Genomic DNA, 17,830 nt, shown 5'->3' on the forward strand with positions numbered 1-17,830 from the left:
AGTCTTTTTCTCTCTGAACGTGTGATATTCATTTTATTAGTTGCAAGTACAGAAAGAGTAATGAATCTTATTGTCAAACACGATACAAAATGAATTTAAAGAATTGATTGTTTGATGTGGTATTGAAAGTGGTATATGCTGTCTAGAGGAACCTTGACCGCTTGCACTCAGGAGGGAGACCCTGAGGGAACCTGTTCACGTCAGTGCAGTAGTTGTAGACCATGTACTTCTGTTGGACCCACCGGAGCCGGTTCCTCCCTGATGCATCCAGGGCTTGGTCCTGCCAGGTGCTGTCCTGATTGGGGTCCGTCCTGGTGCAGGATGATGAGCCGGGTGCCCGCACACAAGTGTTGGCATTGAAGTTCCTGAAGGACGCTGTGAAGGGAGCATTCGACCAGTCAGTCTTAACACGCCCGCCCATGGTGGCCCAGTCGTCGGCATTCCATAGGCTCGAGTATATCCTCATGGGCTGGTTCTTGGGGAAGGGGATTCCGATCGATTCCAAGTTGTTGAATACTCTTATGGGAATGTTGTCCACCAAGAAACTATCGATAAAGAAAGGATGCAGAGTTGTTAGCAACTAGAGAATAAATGGATTTTGAGTTAGAATCGAAAAGGAAAAATCAATGGGAGGTTTCGTTGGGTCGAAGAAAATGATTACATGATTCGCTGAGTGTTCCAGACGATGGAATACGTGTGGTAGGCCTTAGCGGGGTCGAACCAGAGATGGAACTGCTGCTCTCGATTCCCTTTGCCCTGGGTGAACACGTTGGTGTGGAGCGTGTACGGGTTCCCAGACAGGTTACCAAGGAACTCAAAGTCGATCTCATCGTGGGTCGGCCCTTGGGAAGATAACTGCACGTATAAAACCGGTAACATCAGCACAAATGTAGTTGCAACAGCATATGCTCGATAAAAAACTGTAGTACGAGCACATTCTTTTCAGAGGGCGGGCTCAGTGATTACGTACATAATATGCAGCAACAGTGCCAGCAGAGTTCCCGGCCACAAGTTTGATCTGCATATCGATCCTCCCGAACAAGTACTCATTCTTGGACTTGAAACCAGAGCCGGAAGCCCTATCAAGAGAGAGCGTGAGGTCTTGGCCTCCGTTCAGTATCTTTGCACGCTGGTCGCCCCAGGTGATGTGAAAATCCCGGTAGAAATTACCAGCGGAAGCAACGGCAAGAGCCCCGAGGAACACCGCGGATACGAAGAGCAGCGCCATGCCTTTCATGTTGGGTGCAAATACTTGGGGAAACCTTTAGGGGATGATGATTGAGCGAGAGGGAACTAACTAAGCCAGTGTCTGATGGGTGAGAAGCCTAGGGAGGATTGTGAGGCATTTTATGTGGAAGAGGATTGGGCAAAAGATGTATATAGCTGGCAATTGTAAGAGAGATGAAAGCTGGCGAATTTTGAATTCATGATGGGCACAGGATGCTGTGCAATCGAATGGGCTTTGCGTTACTGAGAGAGAGAGAGTTTGAGGAGTAAAGGACTCAAATTCAAACAATAAGATGTTAGACAGTTGTCAAACTAAGTTATCAGTAAACGGACCATATATGCAGTGCAATTGAAATTAAGTCATTCTCAGTCAAGCAAGTTGACGCTCAAATAAGAATTTGTATTAATCAATAAACTGAGAACACATCTTGATCTCATCGAGAGAGACTTGTATTCCGTGTCTAATGAAAGCCAGTTCATATAAAGCTGGCAGAAAGTTGTGAAGTATGAGGCTTCTTTTTAATGGCGGTAGTGGTGAGTACTACGCGTTTAGTTTGGTGGGCATGGGCATGGCCTATGGGTATAGTGGTGATGCTGTGGGGTTGTGGGCTTGAGCCTTTGCCCGCGTTCTTTATTGGTCTAAGCTTCTGGTCCCTCCACATAATGCGCGAAGGCATAAAAGCTTTTGTTGGTTTTAATTAATGATGATGGAATATCGTTCGATGTTACGTAAGGCGAAGAACAGGAATGGACCCGGGATTTGAATAGTACGACTAGATCCTTAGAACGAACCAAAGAGAGAATTTCATGGAACAAAAGAGCATATCAGAAAGTATCCGGCAAAAATTCAAAACACAGTGTGGCGCCCGGCCATACTAGCCTCAATCTATTTCTTATGTGTAAATGGATTTCTTTTGAGTACTTAGCATGTTCATCGTGATAGCTCAGTGCTTAAATAGACTGAGCCACATTTTACGACATGATAGCAATCCTGGTCAAGTATGCTTTCATCGACCGTTAGAAAGTCCAACACCATTAGAATTTTGACCGTTCGGTGCATTTTTCTAATGCTTTATTCAATTTCCTCTCCTGGACGTGCTTACCCTGTGCTCTTACGGGTCCTATAAGTCTAGTATGAGTTGGAAAGAAATGCACTAGAAACACGCATTACAACTTGGAATGAAAAAATTTATAGACTTTGTGTTGTCAAAGTTCCTAGAGACTTCAAAATTTTTGCACTTGCCGGAACACCTTCGCAGTACTTTCGAGAATCGATTAAAGTAGTTATGAAGCTTTCCTGAACTGCTTGGTTGAGGATGGATAAACCAGGATGACGTAATGCACACGGTTGTTGATGATTGTTGGAGGTGAAAAGCTCAAGGCTTGTAACCGATAAGTTTTTCAGCAAGCTCTCCTTGCCGCCTTAGTTTTAGAAGTTTCATAATGAAAGTTGTGTACATCTTTATGGATAGGCTGGTAACAAATCGAATTTTTTATCGCATAATTGATATAGAATCTGATGGAGACATTATTATCTACAAAGAAGCTGATTGAAAGCAAATCATTCATGTGTTTAGTACATAAGCTCATGTTAAGATCTTTGGAATCATCCTATATATCCAAACTTCAGATTGGGCATGGAATTGTGTTAGAATCTGTAACTTTTTTGGATAGGAGGGAAAGGGAGGGGAAGGAAGGGAAAGTTATACAAAACTTCCTATACAAACGGAAGGTTAAGGTAAATCGAGGTTATCCCAAAAGGGTTTAAAGGGTTCATCAATTCGAATGATTCGTGACCATGGAGCGGGCGAGTTAAGAATCATTAAGCTTGCTGGAATGCTCAGTCAGGATTAAGTCATTTTAAACTATATTGATAGCTTACATTTGGTATTAACATTAGCCTTTTATGCCAAAACAAAGGCTATAAAAATCTTTGATTGCACAATTTTTTTCGGCTTATGTGGTTCTGAAAATTATTTGCACGCCTATATGCAGAATATTTTTGATGAGCATGATTCTATGCAGAGTTGATGCTTTTAAATCCGAGAATGAATGGTTAAATAAGGTCCGAGAGGAAGATAGTGTATATCACAGAAGGTGTGAAATTTGTTTTATCAATTAGTTGCAGAAAGAATAATGAATTTCGTCCACGCAATTACAAAAGGCATTCAAAGAATTGACTATCAACATGGAAAAAGGGCCCGGCTCGTGGCTTTCTAGAGGAACCTAGAGCGCTTGCACTCGGGCGGTAGACCCTGGGGGAACCGTTTTACGTCAGTGCAGTAGTTGTAGACCATGTACTTCTGTTGGACCCATCGAAGTCGGTTCCTCCCTGAGGCATCCAGGGCTTGGTCCTGCCAGGAGCTGTCCTGGTTGGGGTCCGGCCTGGTACAAGATGATGAACCGGGTGCCTGTACACAGGCATTGGCATTGAAGTTCCTGAAGGAAGCTGTGAAGGGAGCATTCGACCAGTCAGTCTTCACACGCCCGCCCATGGTAGCCCAGCCGTCGGCATTCCACAGGCTCGAGTATATCCTCATGGGCTGGTTCTTGGGGAAGGGGATTCCAATCGATTCCAAATTGTTGAATACTCTTATGGGAATGTTGTCCACCAAGAATCTGTTCATACAGAAAGGATGCAGAGTTGTTAGCAATCAAAGAATGAATGTTTTTTTTTTTTAAATTTGAATCGAAAGAGAAAAATCAATGGGAGGTTTCGTCGGGTTAAAGAAAATGATTACATGATTCGCTGAGCATTCCAGACGGTGGAGTAGGTGTGGAAGGCCTTGGTGGGGTCGAACCAGAGATGGGTCGAACCAGAGATGGAACTGCTGCTCCCGGTTCCCTTTCCCCTGGGTGAACACGTTGGTGTGGAGCGTGTACGGGTTCCCGGATAGGTTCCCAAGGAACTCAAAGTCGATCTCATCGTGGGTCGGCCCTTGGGAAGATAACTGCACGCATAAAACCAACAGAATAAGAACAAGTATGATCTCCGGCGTATACTCGAGAAACTAAACTACATGCACATATTTTTTCCGGAGGGTTCACTGATCACGTACATAGTACGCGGTCACAGTGCCAGCAGAGTTGCCTGGGACGAGCTTGATCTGCATATCTATCCTCCCCAACAAGTACTCGTTCTTCGACTTAAAACCGGAGCCGGAAACCCTATCGAGGGAGAGCGTGAGGTCTCGGCCTCCATTCAGTATCTTTGCTCGCTGGTCGCCCCAGGTGATGTCGAAATCCTGGTAGAAATTACCAGCCGACGCGATGGTGAGTGCTCCGAGGAACACCGCCGAGATGAAGAGAAGTGCGGAGCTTTGCATGTCGTGTGAAAGTACTTGGAGAAACCTTTGGGGAGAAGATGAGCGAGATGGAACTTAACTGATTTGGTGCGTGATGGGTGAGGAGGTTGGGGGATTGAGAGGCCATTTTATATGGAAGGGGGATTGGGTAAAGATGTATAGGTGGAAATTTTAAGAATAACAGAGATGGCAGCTGGCTGGCGGACTTTGATTTCAATCATGATAGGAAGAAAGCAAAGGAAGCAGCACAGGAAGCTGCCAAATGGAATATTGGGCTTTGTGTCACTAATAGATAGCCCATTAGAGGGGTTTCGAAGACTCAAGAATCCAAAACTGTGCTGTCAGTGGAAGAGTTTTATATGCAGTATGAAGATAAAATTGAAAGTAATTTGTGATCAAGTAAACCAATACTCAAATGAAGATTAATATCTATTAATAGGCTGAGAACATCTTTCGATCTCACCGAACAACACTCTTCGATCTCACTGGAGAACACTTCAATTCCGTGTCCAATAAAAGCCAGTTCAAGTAAAGCTGGCAAGGAAGGGAACTGTGAGCTTCTTTTGAATGGCGGTGGTGGTGACTGGTGAATTATACTCCGCGTTTGGTCTGGTTATAGGTGTGGGCTCGAGCCTCTTGTCCGCGTTCCTGCAGGTGTTTTTGTTTTTTGTGGTCCCTCAACGTAATGCACAAAGGCATAAATGTTTTCCTTGGTTTGAATTAATGATGGAATATCATTCGATGTTGTCTGGTGGGGAACAGGAACGGGCCCAGAATTTTGCATAGGAAGACTAGATCCCAGGTAGCCAGGTGGAGAATTTGCCAAAAGTGTGTATCACGTCAGTTCAGTCCAAGAAGCCCGAGGTCAATTGTTAAGGACGAATATTGAAGAGCACGTGGTACGTTTCGATAAGTGAAATAGACCATGCAATACCAAACGTGAAGGCATTGAGTGGAAAGAGATGTCAATCTCATTCTGGCCAAATAAAATGAAATATAGTGTTTATATGTGACTCGAGTTTCATTATCTAATAGCACGAGTTTTTGTGGTGGAGATACACCCACATTCGTATAAGTCCAATACATGTAGATAAGACTTTAAGAGAAATGAACAAAGAGAATTTCATGGAAAGTAAATAATAGTTTAATTTGAAGTGTCTAAGCCAAAATTCGAAATTATTTGGGATGATCGGCCCTTCTGCCTTTAATATATCTCGTGTTAATTATTAACGGCTTTCTCCTTGAACGTTTAAGCTTGTTCATCGCCTAACTCAAACTTAAGTAGCTTGTTAATGTCACCATTAAGCAATTACATTTCGACATGATAGCATTATGCTGAATTTTCCTTGTTTTGCTACGTTCTTCCCATATTCGTGATCAAAGAGTATGCGAAACATGGGATCACAACTTGAAACATAAAAAGGTACAGTCTCTGCATGTTATCAACTTTCCTAGAGGACCTCGAATATTTTGCACTTCCCGGAACAACTCGCCGGTAATTTTGATAAGTAGTGCAGTAACTATGTGAAGCTTGCCAGAATTACTTGATTTGGGGATGGATATACTGGGATGACTGTACACAATTGTTGACATTTGTAGGAGGCAGTAAGCGGAGCTCATGATCGATTGATCAGCCTTCCAGCCAGCTCCCTTGGACAAAGTTGTCGGAGTTTCATCGTGAAATTTAAGTACATCTTTATGGTTTGGCTGGTAGGGATTCGAATTCTCTGTCCTCTGCACAATTGATATCCACTCTCATGGAGACATTTATTGTCTACTAGAAAGCCAATCAGAACCAAACTGTTCATGTGACTGGTACGTACTTAAGCGCATAGTCATACTAAGGTCTTTTGGGACTAACAGATCCAACCTTTGCGATAAGGGATTTTCAGGCAAATCAGAGTTTCAAATGAGTTTGAAGGATTCGTCAATCGAATGATTCAAGACGACGCGCGGCGGCACGGGGAGTAAGAGTCCCTTTGAGCTAGCTGGAATGCCCAGTACGAATTCAGTCATTTTGAATGATTTTGATAGTCACGTGAACTATGGGGATCATATATATTCAGGCGCAGCCCAAACGCCCCTCATTTTGAAAAACAACCTACTTTGATAGCATTACATCTAGTGGTTAATGTTGGCCTCTCTTATGCTGAATCGTAGGCCATACGGTTCCGAAATTATATATGAGCTCCCATACGAAGTTGATGCACGTTCAAATGTGAGAATCAATATGGTGGAATATGGTTCAATAAAGGAGCAATGTTTAATACTGAAGCCGTGTGAAACTGTTTTTATGAATTAGTTACAGAAAGAATAAAGAATTTCATCGTAGACTCAATTACAAGAGGCATTTAAAGAATCGACCATCGACATGGAGAAAGTGGCACGATTGGCTCTCTAGAGGAACCTGGAGCGCTTGCACTCGGCCGGTAGACCCTGGGGGAACCGTTTCACGTCAGTGCAGTAGTTGTAGACCATGTACTTCTGTTGGACCCACCGGAGCCGGTTCCTCCCCGAGGCATCCAGAGATTGGTCCTGCCAGGCGCTGTCCTGGTTGGGGTCCGTCCTCGTGCAGGATGACGAGCCAGGTGCCCGCACACAGGCATTGGCGTTGAAGTTCTTGAAGGAAGCCGTAAAGGGAGCGTTCGACCAGTCAGTCTTCACACGTCCACCCATGGTGGCCCAGTCGTCGGCGTTCCACAGGCTCGAGTATATCCTCATGGGCTGGTTCTTGGGGAAGGGGATTCCAATCGATTCCAAGTTGTTGAATACTCTTATCGGAATGTTATCCACCAAGAATCTGTCAATAAATTAAGAAGGTTGCAAAGTTGACTTTAGCAATTAGAGTAAGAACAATTTTTCGAGTTCGAGTCGAAAGGAGAGAAAAATTGGGAGTTTTTGTCGTTCATGTCGGAGAAAATTATTACATGATTCGCTGAGCATTCCAGACGATGGAGTAGGTGTGGAAGGCCTTGGTGGGGTCGAACCAGAGATGGAACTGCTGCTCCCGGTTCCCTTTCCCCTGGGCGAACACGTTGGTGTGGAGCGTATACGGGTTCCCCGACAGGTTGCCGAGGAACTCAAAGTCGATCTCATCGTGGGTCGGCCCTTGCGAAGATAACTGCACGCATAAAACCAATAAATTCAGCAAAAATATACTCGAGAAACTAAACTATGAGCATATTCTTTATGAGGGGGGTTCCCTGAGTACGTACATAATACGCGGTGACAGTGCCAGCAGAGTTGCCAGGGACAAGCTTGATCTGCACATCGATCCTCCCGAACAGGTACTCGTTCTTGGACTTGAAACCAGAGCCAGAAGCCCTATCAAGAGAGAGTGTGAGGTCTCGGCCACCGTTCAGTATCTTCGCGCGCTGGTCGCCCCAGGTGATGTCGAAATCCTGGTAGAAATTACCCGCAGATGCGGAAGCAAGAGCCCCGAGGAACACCGCGGATACGAAGAGCAGCGCCATGTCTTTCATGTTGGGAGCAAGTACTTGGAGAACTAACCTCTTGGAAATGATGAGTGAGAGGAATGGGAAGTAACTTAGCTCTGTTTTTGATGAGGAGAGCTTGGAGGATTGTGAAGCCTTTTTATATGGAAGTGGAGATGGGTAAAGATGTGTGCGAGCTGGCAATGGTAAGATCAGAGATGGAAGCTGCTGGCAGATTTTGAATTCATGATGAGGCAGAGGAAGCAGCAGAGGAAGCTGTGGGCAATGGAATGGGCTGCGTGGGCAAAAAAATAAAGGCCAGTTCAAGTAAAGCTGGCACCAAAAAAAATAAAAATAAAAAAGAGCAGAATGTTGTGAACTGTGAGTTTCATTATAATGGCGCGGTGGTGAGTTCTACGCGTTTGGTTTGGTGGATATGCGTGTGGTCCCTCTACATATGTAACGTACACATCGATACATGTTTTTCGTTTCGTTTTGACTGATTAATGATGGAATATCGCTCGATGTCGCCTGGTGGGGAACTGGGATGGATCCCGGAATCCGAATTCAGTATGGTGGACAGTATATGTACCTGAAGAACGAGAGGAAAGTTTATTGTTAGGTTTCTTTCATAATTTGAACATTCAACTAGGTTGTTCATGATCGGGCTGACGCCGACCTGAACAGCATGATGTACCATACTTGGGCCACATTTTTTTGGCTCAACCAATTAATGAATGTCCATTGATAACAAAAATGGGTACATGGTAAAATGTTCAAGAGAAAAATTAAAAGGACAGAAGAAAATACAACAGATCCACCAAATTTGGGCCACATTGCGTCATGGTAGGAACCGGTGTAGAATATCTTATCGTTCAGCTGTTGAGTTTTATGTGTCTACCATTGCCCCGTGTGTCATGGTTCGTATGACGATTACTTGGGATGGAAAATATATTAATTTAAGCCACCCAAAACTAAAGCTAGCACCAATCGATTGTATCCCATAACACATATAATAACTTCAAATTGCGGTAGTTAACTAGAGTAACCTCTCTCTTTTTCTTTTTGTACTTCCAGAACAGCTCGTCCGTAATTTTGGAAGGTGGTGTGGTCGTTTGTAAGTCATGCTGAATTGCTAGGTTGTGATGGGCACGTAAAATGGGATGGTCTATGCAAGTGTTCGATACTTTCATGAGATGGTAAATGGAGCTTGTGATCGATCAATCTCCAATGCCATCCGACGATAAAACTGGGCAGTTGCGAAACAAATCTTAATCTATGCTCGAATTGATGTAGACTCTTGTAGAGACGTTCTTAATAATCTACCAAGAACGGCTGAGAAGCAAGAGCGCCTAGGAAGTACGAGTCCTTGCATCCTATAATTGATAGTTGACGTTAGACCTTCTGTCTTAAGTTATATGGCTCTATCGATCATCGATTATAATTTTTTTTCTTCTGATCGTCATTAATGAAATTTTCCGGCTTTTGCAGTTCTGTAACAGTATGTGCTCCTGTAAAAATTTTGTTGCTCGCTTCAACTTATGACTAAATTCGAGTTGAGACCAGCAAGGGAAATTGTGCGTTTATTTCTGAACACAATGAACTTCGTGTATTGGCTTCAATTACGAAAAAGACTGACCAATATCATCATCAACTCGATTGCAGAGGGAGCTCAGGAGGATTGACCATGGCATGGAGAAAGAGGGCATCAATTGGCTCTCTAAAGGAACCTCGAGCGCTTGCACTCGGGCAGTAGGCCCTTGGGGAACCGTTTCACATCTTTGCAGTAGTTGTAGACCATGTGGTTCTTTTGAACCCACTGGATCCATTTCCTCCCTGAGGCGTCCAGGGCTTGGTCCTGCCAGCCACTGTCCTGAGTGGAGGCCGTCCTGATGCAGGCTGACGTGCCAGGAGCCAGCACACAGGCGTTAGCTTTGAAGTTCCTGAAGGCTGCCGTGAATGGAGCCTTTGTCCAGTCAGTCTTCACAAGGCCTCCCATGGTGGCCCAGTCATCAGCATTCCATAGGCTAGAGTATATCCTCATGGGTTGGTTCTTGGGGAAGGGGACTCCGATCGATTCCAAGTTGTTGAACACTCTTATGGGAATATTATCCACCAAGAATCTATTATTATGAGGAGAGAATCAAGAAATTTATGTTAGCAACTGGAGCATCGTATATGTTATTGGAATTAGAAAGAAATGAGCTCGTGGCGAAAGTTATTACATGATTCGCTGAGCATTCCAGACGATGGAGTAGGTGTGGAATGCCATGGTAGGGTCGAACCAGAGACGAATCTGTTGCTCCCTATTCCCTTTCCCTTGGGTGCACACATTGGTATGGAGCGTATATGGGTTACCCGAGAGGTTCCCTAGGAACTCAAAGTCGATCTCATCATGGGCCGGACCCTGAGAAGATAACTGCATAGACAACATTAACGAGCATTAGGACAATGATACCAGAGTATGTATATATGTATGTAAGAAGTTGCCAGCAAATTGAGAGCTTAATTACATAGAATGCGGTCACGGTGCCTGCAGAATTTCCACGAACAAGCTTGATCTGCATGTCAATCCTCCCAAACAAAAACTCGTTCTTGGACACGAACCCAGAGCCAGAGACCTTGTCAAGAGAGAGCCTGAGGAGCCGGCCTCCATTCAGTATCATTGCTCGTTGGCCGCCCCAAGTGATGTCAAAGTCCTGGAGGAAATTGCCCGCTGAAGCAACTGCAAGAAACCAGAGGCCTGCAAATGCCAAGAAGAGCAATGTAGAATCTTTCATGGTTGTGCAAGTATAGAAGATCGATGACTGATTGGGCTCCTCAGCCTGCTTTGCTTGGGAGATGTTGTGAGGACTATGGGGATCGAGCTTTATATATGGTGATTGTCTTGAGTAAAGATATCAGCCTTACCTGGAATTTATTAAAAGGGACTTAAACTTCATTCGATTAGAGCTGTCAAAGTTCGAGTCTCGATCGGCATTGCACCATAACTTCTTGTAAGTCGTATTTTTTTTACAAATGATGTGTGTTGCTAAGAAGGAATAGCGGAACATAGAACATAATATTCGCCATTGAAAACCTCTTGATCGTAAGAATCCAGAATATATACGATTCCTAATTGAAAGCGCGTATCGCTGGTCTGAACTCTGTTTCTCTTCACGTAAGTGGACTTAATTCATTCGAGGATAGGAGAGGGAGGAGCGTAGGAAGCTGGAAAAGACAGGGAGAGGAGATATTGTGAGGCTCAACTCAATAACAATGCTTATCCCTTACGGCCAGTTCAAGTGAAGCTGGCAAATAAGTAAGTTTGTGATGCTCTCCGACATGCCTGCCTTCAAAATTGGTGTGAACGCGTTTCCTTGGGTTCTGTGGGTATACTTCTCCTATATATTATGCGTGGCGGTATAATTCTCATTTCGGGTTCCCAATAACCCCAATTTGCATTGAAGTTATACGAATTTAAATTCATCTTTAACTTAAAAGTTTAAACAGAAACCCAAATCCCGTATATCCTTCACTTAATTCTGTTGTTTGACAGGTTTGGAATTTTGTTGCATTTTCTTTTGATTTTCTCAGCATCCTGCCTCATATGATAACACATGATCTATTTCACTTGCCTACACGTGCCACGTGTTCTTGAACACTTACTTTCAACAACTAATCACGAGCCGGACATTTCTCTTTTCATTTGTGCTTGGGCTTAACTATTAGGAGGTGGGCTACAACTTCCACACTTGTGTGAGGAGGGACGACTATATATCTACAAGCCTAACTTCCACATTTTTCACTCGAACTTTATTGGTTATGTATGCGTTCCACACTCGAACCTGGAGTGGTGTGAGCATAACCAGTAAAGTTCGAAGTGTGGAAAATATCATCAGATGAGTAAAATAGTAGAATGCAGAAAATACATGTCCATCCAAAGTGACTTGTTATCTTTTAGGCCCCATAATTTTATTTTATTTTTATGAATCAGATTTTCTAGGAGCATCGTATAACAACAAGACGCTCGTGCATGATGTGGATTTGAGCCCTTTGGATGGCCCCCCTATCTCTTGGTGGGTTTTAATTATTAGCCTATATTAGGAAAGGTATACTTTGATGTTGCTTTCAGGTACATCTATGGTTTCCACTTCCCCTTTGCTTAACCCAACAAAGGGAAATTAAGTGTTCCACGTTGTTCCTTCTCTTACAAGAGAGTTCCCATGTGGTATATCAAAAATTAATTAATTTTTTTTACTCTCCTTAAGCTTTTAAGTCAACAGTAATAATATCTTTTACCTCCATATAAGTTGTAGTTTAATTAATGTATAGAACATCAATTACTTGTATCTTTGTCTCACAAATGAGATACCTTATCAAGATTTAACATTGTTCGGGACATAATTCAGTGCAGTGGCACTTATTTTCGGATTTGGAATTGCGTTGTCTTATATATAATTCTCATGAATTTGACTTCCCATACCCCTTTATATACATTCCCCTGATTAATAGAAGAAAAGAAAATATATATTGACAGTATATTCATGGGCATTTGTTAAAGCACCAACAATAACAATAAATTATTACATGCAATGAGCATGAAAGCTACTGAATCACCATGACAACGGTGGATCGAGCCAATTCTTGGCTAACACTCGGGTAAATGTCACTCATCATCAATCATAGGGAAAGATCAATCAGTACTGATTTCCCAATTGGTGCTGCTCATGCTAAAATAATAAAACACTTTTACATGTACATCCGACAATCGATTTAATAAATTGCTAACATCAACATCATTGCTAATGATTTCCTATAATAATTTCTCACAAATAACAACACCAAATTTGAGTTTGACTATTTACACACACACATATATATATATATATATATATATGAAAGTAAGATACGAGGTGAGCCATGTCAGATGGTCTCAGAACGCTCTATTTTTTATGAAATTTTCTCGATTTTTTAAGTTTTTAAAATTTCAAATTATCTTTGATTATAAAATTAGTGACAAAATCTTCTAAAATAATATTCCATTAAAAAAATTGAAAAATATCATAATTTTTTTGGATGTTATGGTGATCTCCATTCGAAGGCAATATGAATTTTCTAAATGGACTTTCTAGATTTTTAAATTTTTTAAAATTTTCATGATAATTTTTTTTAAAGATATCTCATCATAAAATTTGATTTCTTGATTTCTTTAATTTTATAATATATATTATTTAATAATCTTGATTTTTTTAATATATGGTTATATGGATAACTTTTAGTATATATTGTAATAAAAAAGCATATGTGAATTATATTGTTTTATAGATATCTACTTTTGTAAAAATAGAATAGATAAGTCTCATAGTTATTTATGGAATTTTCTAGATTTTTAAATTTTTTATTTTCGAAATTATTTTTAATAAAAATATTTTTTTAAAGATATCTCATCAAAAAATCCAATTCTTGATTTCTTTAATTTTTATAATCTATATAACATAATGTATTTGAAATTAATAGAAAATTTTATTATATGTATAGATATTATTTAATAATCTAGAACTTTTTAAATTAAAAATTAATATTACATAAATAAATATTAACATCAAAATAATTGTATATATTAGAATATATTCATGCATAATATAAAATATGTTAATATATGATTATGTGGATAAATTATATTTTCTTTTTAAAAAAATCAGATTATATTTTATCAATATTTTGTATGATGGATATAAATATGAATTATCATACACACATAAATAGGAGCTTATTCAACTCTTAAATAATACTCTAGAACTAGATGCGAGCTCTTGAAATTATATCTCTCTCTTGATGCAAGTGAATTGATTAAATTTATATTTTGATTTTTCTCTCATTTTTATCGAAATTTTTCGTTCTTTTATTTTTCTCTAATTTTTTAGTTTCTTTTTATATTCTTTTTCAAGATTGGTGATGTGAGTTTCATCTCTCGAAAAGTATTGCTATCCTTATACACAAATCCTTAGAAAGTAAGTTCTTATTCTACTAAACGAGAATGTTGTTTGTTTATTTTATTATTTTTATTTCACTTTTGATTCTCCAAGCAATTTTTCTTTTTAAATTTTAATTGCAATCTTTTTTTCAAATTGGTGGAACTATCTCATGCAAACGCACGGGTGTCACAACTAATAGACAGTATTATAGTTCTAGCCTGCGTCATATACTGTATTACTACCATTACTTTTAAAACTTTTATTTACTAGCATCACAAAATAGTTACAGATTATTAACTTTTTTTTTAGTAATTTATAGTATCCTTTTCTTTTTCTCTAGTATATACGCATTAGGAACGGACTCAGTATTTAAATTGCGAATAGAAATGTAATTGGGACGGTAAACAGGAAGGTGTAGATTCCAATCATGGGAGCCGAGTATAAATAATTTTATTGAGAATAAAAATTATATTGTAAATTTTCTGATAGCGTCAAAAATTTAAGGGGAGGAACTCTGCACCTCAGCCCCTCTGGATCCATTCCCGTATAAATACATACATGTTATACCATAGTGTCCAAATAAAATTTACGGACAACATTTGGTCGAGATATTCTCACAGGAACCTCGATTTTTTACACTCATGGGGAGCACCTCTTGGGAACCTCCAGTAATCGGTGCAGTAGTTATAGGTCATGAACTTGGTCTGCACCCAGCGGAGCATGTTCCGGCTCGCTACCCCTAGGCTCTGGTTTCGCCATGACTTAGGTCCAGTAGACTGGGATGGACAAGGGAATGTAGAAGGCCATACTCAGGCATCAGCATTGTAGCTTCTGTAGGAGGCTACGAAAGGAGCTTGCGACCAGTCGGTCTTCACACGACCTCCCTGCGTCGCCCAGTCGTCGGCGTTCCAGAGCGTGGCATACGTCCTCATGGGTTGGGCCTTCGGAAAATGAATTCCCTTTACTCCCCAGTTGGTGTACACTCTTATGGGAACATTATCAACCAGGAAGCTGAGAAGCAAATGAATCATAGTTTAGCATACAAAGGGTTCGTTGGCACAAAAATTCCAGAATAGTTTTCGATACTAACATAATGCGCTGAGGATTCCAAACGATGGCGTACAAGTGAAAGTCCTTCGTTGGAAAGAACCCCAGATTGAAATCTTGCTCCTTGCCTCCTTTTCCATGTAAATAAATGTTGGTGTGGAGGGTGTATGGCGATCCAGATTGATTTACCAGGAACTCGAAATCAATCTCGTTGTGGTGAGGTCCTAGAGAAGACAACTGCATAAGACATTGTACGAGATCATAACATCGGTCAGACATAATATTATAGGATTCCTAACGAATATATTGGTATATTGAGGATTACATAAAATGCTGTGACCGGCAGTGTTTCCTGGAGGTAGCTTCATACGCATGTCGAATCTCCCAAACAGGTACTCATTCTTGGATTTGATTCCGGCTCCGGAAGCCTTATCCATGGTGAGCGTGACGAGTTGGCCTCCCTCGAGAATCTGTGCCCGCCAATCCCCATAAAGAATGTCCATGTCCTGATAGAAGTTGCCAGCATTGGCAAACATCAATACATTTGCGAATGCAAGAAAAGGAACAACCACGGAGAGCTTTCGAGAATCCATTGCGCCGGATGCTCCAAGACCTATTCCTAGAGATCCGATGGAATGTAAAATCTGGAAAGCTTTTCCAAGTTTCCGAAACTCTATGCCATGGTGCAGAATTGCTCGAGTAATTATACGTATGCATAGGAGGGGTAAGTTGTTCGATTAGGATTTACAATAACATAGATAATAGCTGGAGAAACCATAACTGCTGAAATGCCGATCAAATTGAGATTGCAATTGATATATGATTGACTAAAAATAGGAAAAATACAAAATACAAATTGTGACCGGAATGGAAACCTTTTGCACCGTTGGGTCAGTTGTCTTTTGACCCAAAGAAAAGGCCAATATTTTTTACCAGCGAGGGCTGGTTAAAGTCAAGGATGGAATGAGAAAATGGGCGTAATACACGCGCTCTTATTTATTAATCAAGAGGTTTTGAATTCGATTCTCTTGGTTTAACTACCTATAATCCTTTGTTAGCTTAGAAAAAAAGAAAGAGGATTTGAATCTTGGTCTGGGGAACGGAATCATTAGGAGAATGAATGAGAAGGTAAGTTAGCTGAGTTAGCCGACGAGCATAAGTAATTTAATCCAAAATCGACGAACAATATACGAATTTTCTTAGAGTATCCAAATTTTAGGGGAAGCAACTACCCCTCAAACCCCTCAGTTCATCTATAATTAAAGTGATTTAATCATTATTCTCTTTAAATAAGGTATTAGGTTTGAATGAAGTGAATGGAGAAAACCTATATTTAAGAGAGTATTATCTCTCAAAGAACTGACGAGCTTGAATATGGATTAATCGGTGCTCATTAAACTTCCGGATCGCAAGTGGTACACATGAAAAAAAAAATAAGATTTAATATTTTGAAGGTCATAACTTTCAACTAAAAAAAAAAGTCATAACAAAGCTTTGGTCTTTATGGGTCTTCCCAAGTTGGGGGTCCTTAACAGACTTTCTTGTGTGGCAAACCACAAATGATCGAGGAGTAGGAGTGTGATATTCAGATGGTTCTGGTTACTACCTCTACTCCTAGAGATTCGATAACTTCTCGAGAAATGTGATTTTCGTTGTGACAGTCAAATCTTCTAAGTTAACGTCTGCCTTATTATCTAGTCTTCGGGACAACCAAAGTAAGTTATAATGAGTAGACTACCACTATCACTTTTCACTTATTAAATTATCACCACTTTTGCTACTGACATATTTTTACCATCAATTAGTCTTGAACAACTATTAAATTGCCACCACTTTTTCCACTAACATATTTTTACCACCAATTAGCCCTAAATGTTTCTATTCCGTCTAACATTTATACCGCTCCCTTAATCCCTGTGACAGAAAATATCATGAACGGCGTTATTTTCACTTTGGATGCCATGTCACTTTTCCTTCATGGAGGTTAACGGAAGGATATAAATATTAGACAAAATAGAAGCATTTATGGTTAATTTGTGGTAAAAATATGTCAGTGACAAAAGTAGTGGTAATTTAATAAGTGGAGAGTGACAGTGATAGTCTACTCGAGTTATAATCTATGTCGAGTTTCGCATATCCACAATAATTATTTTTCGTAGCCTCCAAATAGTATGAACCTGAGATCCACGTAGTTTGATAATCAAAATTCTTTGACAATTCATCACAAATCAACACTTTTTTTTTAATGAAAACACTAATCATGGGCGAAAAGTTGCTTCCCCTCTGTTTTTACACCTTTCCCAGGTTGAGCTATGGGATACACGTGAGCTTTGCTAGCAACAGCTGATATATATATTGCTTTTTAGCTTCCCACTTGTGATAAAAGTTTAATTAATTGTACATATAGAGCAATAGAGAGCAACATCACATAAAAGACAAAACTATAGATTACCTCCAAACTTTGAACACCCATTGGATAATGCAAAGCTAAAATCGCAGCAGCCCAAAAAAAAAAAAAGAGCTAGTACAGGGACGTTGATCCTTAAATCTCAGTCACAGAAAAAGTCGATGAATTTAGTATAATAATATAAATACAATCAAAGAAAAAGGAATATAACGTCTCAGTGGTGATAATCGGCCTTAAATTTTTTTGATTTTAAATTGACTTTCTGTTTTAGTGCCACTACATTGAAACCTCTAATTTGTCGGCATTCATCATTAACTAGGTAAAGGCTCTCGCGTTGCGCAGGTATATAAGAAATTTCACTAAATTATAATTTATTTAATATTTATCAAGGAATATTTAATTCTTAAGATAATTATTATTTTATTACAAAGTACAATACAACAACAAGTGACA

At 40.3% G+C, this 17,830-nt stretch overlaps 3 protein-coding genes and 2 pseudogenes across 4 annotated transcripts; all 5 read right to left on the reverse strand.

The window, feature by feature from the left end:
* Positions 1–4: 4 nt before the first annotated feature.
* On the reverse strand, positions 5–1,262 carry LOC116205573 (xyloglucan endotransglucosylase/hydrolase 2-like). The gene is made up of 3 exons (XM_031538203.1): positions 971–1,262; positions 662–855; positions 5–545 (listed from the first exon to the last, which is right to left on the reverse strand). Exons 1-3 carry the CDS (start codon positions 1,235–1,237, stop codon positions 143–145), a joined length of 864 nt encoding a protein of 287 aa, XP_031394063.1. The 5' UTR covers positions 1,238–1,262; the 3' UTR covers positions 5–142.
* Positions 1,263–3,286: 2,024 nt separating this feature from the next.
* LOC116205572 lies at positions 3,287–4,666 on the reverse strand (annotated as a pseudogene).
* A 2,097-nt stretch (positions 4,667–6,763) lies between these two features.
* Positions 6,764–8,110, reverse strand: LOC116206322 (xyloglucan endotransglucosylase/hydrolase 2-like). Its single transcript, XM_031539154.1, has 3 exons — positions 7,748–8,110; positions 7,460–7,653; positions 6,764–7,332 (listed from the first exon to the last, which is right to left on the reverse strand). The coding sequence occupies exons 1-3, from the start codon at positions 8,012–8,014 to the stop codon at positions 6,930–6,932; spliced, it is 864 nt and encodes a 287-aa protein (XP_031395014.1). The 5' UTR covers positions 8,015–8,110; the 3' UTR covers positions 6,764–6,929.
* Positions 8,111–9,530: 1,420 nt separating this feature from the next.
* On the reverse strand, positions 9,531–11,147 carry LOC116206323 (probable xyloglucan endotransglucosylase/hydrolase protein 16). Of its 2 annotated transcripts, XM_031539156.1 has the most exons (4): positions 10,877–11,147; positions 10,480–10,709; positions 10,192–10,385; positions 9,531–10,089 (listed from the first exon to the last, which is right to left on the reverse strand). In XM_031539156.1, exons 2-4 carry the CDS (start codon positions 10,630–10,632, stop codon positions 9,687–9,689), a joined length of 750 nt encoding a protein of 249 aa, XP_031395016.1. In that variant the 5' UTR covers positions 10,633–10,709; positions 10,877–11,147; the 3' UTR covers positions 9,531–9,686. The 2 variants fall into 2 exon arrangements, with proteins under 2 accessions (XP_031395016.1, XP_031395015.1); XM_031539155.1 differs by lacking the exon at positions 10,877–11,147 and having other exon boundaries at positions 10,480–10,828.
* Positions 11,148–14,383: 3,236 nt separating this feature from the next.
* On the reverse strand, positions 14,384–15,506 carry LOC116205533 (annotated as a pseudogene).
* Between the last annotated feature and the right edge of the window lie 2,324 nt (positions 15,507–17,830).

Source organism: Punica granatum, chromosome 4 (assembly GCF_007655135.1).
Source record: "Punica granatum isolate Tunisia-2019 chromosome 4, ASM765513v2, whole genome shotgun sequence".
NCBI lineage: Eukaryota > Viridiplantae > Streptophyta > Magnoliopsida > Myrtales > Lythraceae > Punica > Punica granatum.